The sequence below is a fragment of the Sander lucioperca genome, chromosome 16 (assembly GCF_008315115.2).
Source record: "Sander lucioperca isolate FBNREF2018 chromosome 16, SLUC_FBN_1.2, whole genome shotgun sequence".
Classification (NCBI taxonomy): Eukaryota; Metazoa; Chordata; class Actinopteri; order Perciformes; family Percidae; genus Sander; species Sander lucioperca.
The window spans coordinates 29,349,625-29,354,624 of record NC_050188.1 but is presented as its reverse complement, the minus strand read 5'-3'; the positions used below and the strand labels follow the sequence as shown (position 1 = coordinate 29,354,624).

General features: G+C 44.6%; 1 protein-coding gene across 1 annotated transcript in view; it reads right to left on the bottom strand.

Moving 5' to 3' along the window:
- Nucleotides 1–2,973: 2,973 nt before the first annotated feature.
- The window catches only part of LOC118493465 (ubiquitin carboxyl-terminal hydrolase MINDY-1-like), a 17,582-nt gene continuing 15,555 nt past the window's right edge, over nucleotides 2,974–5,000 (bottom strand). Inside the window, exon 11 of the mRNA XM_035993307.1 lies at nucleotides 2,974–3,094. Coding sequence (XP_035849200.1) covers nucleotides 3,023–3,094 — 72 coding nt within the window. The 3' untranslated portion in view covers nucleotides 2,974–3,022. The remainder of the gene's footprint in view (nucleotides 3,095–5,000) is intronic.

The window sequence follows — 5,000 nt, the reverse complement described above, 5'->3', positions numbered from 1 at the left end:
TAGATAAAGAAGAACGGGACGGTTGGGTTTAGGAAAAGAAGAACGGGACGGTTGGGTTTAGATAAAGAAGAACGGGACAGTTGGGTTTAGATAAAGAAGAACGGGTCGGTTGGGTTTAGATAAAGAAGAACGGGTCGGTTGGGTTTAGGTAAAGAAGAACGGGACAGTTGGGTTTAGGTAAAGAAGAACGGGTCGGTTGGGTTTAGGAAAAGAAGAACGGGTCGGTTGGGTTTAGGAAAAGAAGAACGGGTCGGTTGGGTTTAGATAAAGAAGAACGGGACGGTTGGGTTTAGGAAAAGAAGAACGGGTCGGTTGGGTTTAGGTAAAGAAGAACGGGTCGGTTGGGTTTAGGTAAAGAAGAACGGGTCGGTTGGGTTTAGGAAAAGAAGAACGGGACAGTTGGGTTTAGGTAAAGAAGAACGGGTCAGTTGGGTTTAGATAAAGAAGAACGGGACGGTTGGGTTTAGGAAAAGAAGAACGGGACAGTTGGGTTTAGGTAAAGAAGAACGGGACGGTTGGGTTTAGATAAAGAAGAACGGGTCGGTTGGGTTTAGATAAAGAAGAACGGGTCGGTTGGGTTTAGATAAAGAAGAACGGGACGGTTGGGTTTAGGAAAAGAAGAACGGGACAGTTGGGTTTAGGTAAAGAAGAACGGGACAGTTTGGTTTAGGTAAAGAAGAACGGGACGGTTGGGTTTAGATAAAGAAGAACGGGACGGTTGGGTTTAGGAAAAGAAGAACGGGACAGTTGGGTTTAGGTAAAGAAGAACGGGACGGTTGGGTTTAGATAAAGAAGAACGGGACGGTTGGGTTTAGGAAAAGAAGAACGGGACAGTTGGGTTTAGATAAAGAAGAACGGGACAGTTGGGTTTAGATAAAGAAGAACGGGTCGGTTGGGTTTAGATAAAGAAGAACGGGACAGTTGGGTTTAGATAAAGAAGAACGGGTCGGTTGGGTTTAGATAAAGAAGAACGGGACAGTTGGGTTTAGATAAAGAAGAACGGGACAGTTGGGTTTAGATAAAGAAGAACGGGTCGGTTGGGTTTAGGTAAAGAAGAACGGGACAGTTGGGTTTAGGTAAAGAAGAACGGGTCGGTTGGGTTTAGGAAAAGAAGAACGGGTCGGTTGGGTTTAGGTAAAGAAGAACGGGTCGGTTGGGTTTAGATAAAGAAGAACGGGTCGGTTGGGTTTAGATAAAGAAGAACGGGACAGTTGGGTTTAGATAAAGAAGAACGGGTCGGTTGGGTTTAGATAAAGAAGAACGGGACGGTTGGGTTTAGGAAAAGAAGAACGGGACAGTTGGGTTTAGGTAAAGAAGAACGGGACAGTTTGGTTTAGGTAAAGAAGAACGGGACGGTTGGGTTTAGATAAAGAAGAACGGGACGGTTGGGTTTAGGAAAAGAAGAACGGGACAGTTGGGTTTAGGTAAAGAAGAACGGGACGGTTGGGTTTAGATAAAGAAGAACGGGACGGTTGGGTTTAGGAAAAGAAGAACGGGACAGTTGGGTTTAGATAAAGAAGAACGGGACAGTTGGGTTTAGATAAAGAAGAACGGGTCGGTTGGGTTTAGATAAAGAAGAACGGGTCGGTTGGGTTTAGGTAAAGAAGAACGGGTCGGTTGGGTTTAGGAAAAGAAGAACGGGTCGGTTGGGTTTAGGTAAAGAAGAACGGGTCGGTTGGGTTTAGATAAAGAAGAACGGGTCGGTTGGGTTTAGGTAAAGAAGAACGGGACGGTTGGGTCATGTGATGTTTGACCCATCCACCCCCCCAACCAGCCTCCCTACGATGAATTTCGGGCTTTCATACTACTCTCTACAGTTGTCCCTCTTCATACCACGTGATCTTAAAGCGCTGCGTAGCTGCTGCTCTGCCCGGTGCGTTCCATACCGACGCTAACGGGGGATTTTTGCGTCGTATGCGACGCTGAGACACACTGAACGAGGGTCCGAATCTTAACGAGTTCGGAGTGAGAACCGGTTGGACCTTTACTGGAGAAACTGGTCCAATCAGAAAAGAGATTTTACATAAAATACTGATTAAGTTAACGGATTTTCCAACAGCTTCCCTTCATTGATATAAGATGCCATCGCTATCGGCTTTATAAACAGCCAATAAATATTCCTAATGCTTTACAGATCAGTGACAAATACAGACGACCTGGAATGGAATTATGTGTAATTTTGTGGATAATTCTGCTTAATTCTGCATTATTTTGGATCATTTCTCAGCTCTTAACTCGTGTATTTGTCACACCCTGTCGTTCCAGAAGTTATTCATTTTAAATGTATATTTCAGACCAGTTAAGCTTTAGAGAATTATTATTTATTGGCCGTTAATGAAGCCGTTTGTTACGACTCGTAGACGGTACCGGCGTGTGCTCCTCCAGACTCAACGGTACTTTCTCACATTTTTTACAAACTTTCCAAAAACTCGGAATCACGTCTGAAACAAACTGTTTATCAAAGCACTGGGGTTTGGCATCGAGCTGGGTGTGTGTGTGTGTGTGTGTGTGTGTGTGTGTGTGTGTGTGTGTGTGTATCTGTGTCTGTGTGTGTCTTTGTGTGTGTGTGTGTGTGTGTGTGTGTCTGTCTGTCTGTCTGTCTGTCTGTCTGTCTGTCTGTGTGTGTGTGTGTGTGTGTCTGTGTGTGTCTGTGTGTGTCTGTGTGTGTGTGTGTGTGTGTGTGTGTGTCTGTGTGTCTGTGTGTGTGTGTGTGTGTGTGTATCTGTGTGTCTTTGTGTGTGTGTGTGTGTGTGTCTGTGTGTGTGTCTGTCTGTGTGTATCTGTGTGTCTTTGTGTGTGTGTGTGTGTGTGTGTGTGTGTCTGTGTGTGTGTGTGTGTGTGTGTGTGTCTGTGTGTGTATCTGTGTGTGTGTGTGTATCTGTGTCTGTCTGTCTGTCTGTGTGTATATCTGTGTGTCTTTGTGTGTGTGTGTGTGTGTGTGTGTGTGTCTGTGTGTGTGTGTGTGTGTGTCTGTGTGTGTGTGTGTGTGTGTCTCGACAGATTACGATGATAATAAAGGAGTCTATAGGACGACACAGTCCGAGTCCTTCTCTCTTCTCCTCGCTCCGCCCTGCTGTGACCCCTGACCTCTGACCTGAAAACACAACGACATCGACATCATCATCATCATCACCATGACAACAACTACACAAACAGACAAACAACAGCAGGAGCTTTTGGCTCGTTCACATCAAAGAGAAAGGGAATATTAGCGTGGCATGAATCGCCTGAGTTTGATTACGGGATAATTTGTGTTTAAAGGACAATTCCGGCGCAAAACTAGCCTAGGGGTTAATAACAGATGTGTACCTACTCTGTCTCTCTCTGGGACATGTTTTCATGCTAATCCAATGAGTTTGGAGCTTTAACGAGGCTACCGCGGACCGCTGGTTAGCTTACAATGCTAGTATTAGGGGCATGGGGACACTCAAATTAAATCGCTATTTAAAAGGAACACGCCGACTTATTGGGACTTTAGCTTATTAAGCGTAACCCCCAGAGTTAGACAAGTCCATACATACCCATCTCATCTCCGTGCGTGCTGTAAGGCTGTCTGACGGCTCCACCGGCATCAGACCATCACAGAACATGCAGGTGAATGGTTCCAGCTAGCCTACTGCTCTGAATAAGTGACAAAATAACGGCAACATGTTCCTATTTACATGTTGTGATTTGTAGAGTCACAGCGTGTACAAAAAACAACGTAACATGAGACACAGACATCTTCTAACCGTAAACAAACGGGAACTATATTATCAGACAGGCTTGCTGCAAAGCTAATCATTCCGCCCAAGTACTATATTCTTCCGCCTGAGAATATAGTTCCCGTTTGTTTACGGTTAGAAGATGTCTGTGTCTCATGTTACGTTGTTTTTTGTACACGCTGTGACTCTACAAATCACAACATGTAAATAGGAACATGTTGGCGTTATTTTATCACTTATTGGGAGCAGTAGGCTAGCTGGAACCATTCACCTGCATGTTCTGTGATGGTCTGATGCCGCTGGAGCCGTCAGACAGCCTTACAGCACGCACGGAGATGAGATGGGTATGTATGGACTTGTCTAACTCTGGGGGTTACGCTTAATAAGCTAAATTCCCAATAAGTTGGCGTGTTCCTTTAATACCACTAAAAAGGCTCGAAACATCACCACACTTTAACGTTAGCATCATTAGGGTCCCTAAATGTTAACCGTAGCATTGACAACGTTGTAAGTGTACAGATTAAAAAGATAGATTGTAAAGACAGTCGCGTTCATGTTTACTTGCCATCTTGGAAACCAGTCATGACTAGTCGAACGTCGTGCAACGTGGAATCTCCATACTGTCTATGGAGATTCCACGTTACACTGCGTTCGACTAGTTATGACTGGCTTTAGTGGTATTAAATAGCGATTTAATTTGAGTGTCCCCATGCCCTACATACTAGCATTGTAAGCTAACCAGCGGTCCGCGGTAGCCTCGTTAAAGCTCCAAACTCATTGGATTAGCATGAAAACGTCCCAGAGAGAGACAGAGTGGGTACACAACAGTTAATAACCCCTAGGCTCGTTTTGCGCCGGAATTGTCCTTTAATCGCGTTACTAAGTGTCAAATGGTTGGTTTATTTTAAGCATAAAATTCTGAAGATTTTAGAAAAAAACTAAAAAAAAACCGTTGGAATATTACGCACCATAACAGAGTATTTATACGGAGTTGTATATAGTTTTTTGCGCTGTTTTCTAAGTTTTGTTTCTATGCTTCTGACGATTCTTTCGAGGTTTTTGTTTTTCGCCTTTTTCAAATATTTAAACTGCGCAAATTGGCGGCGGCTATTCGTATCTTTGCATTGACTTTCGGGGTCCTATCCTGCACGCAGCGCAGCGCGAAGCCGGACGCAAGTGTCTTTGCTAGTTTAAGACCGACGCAGTTGTCAGTTTCCCATCCAGCGAATGCACCTGCATCCATCTGTGGCCCATGGGTGTGCTGGTCTTACAGGGAGGTGTGTTCAGGTGCATTCT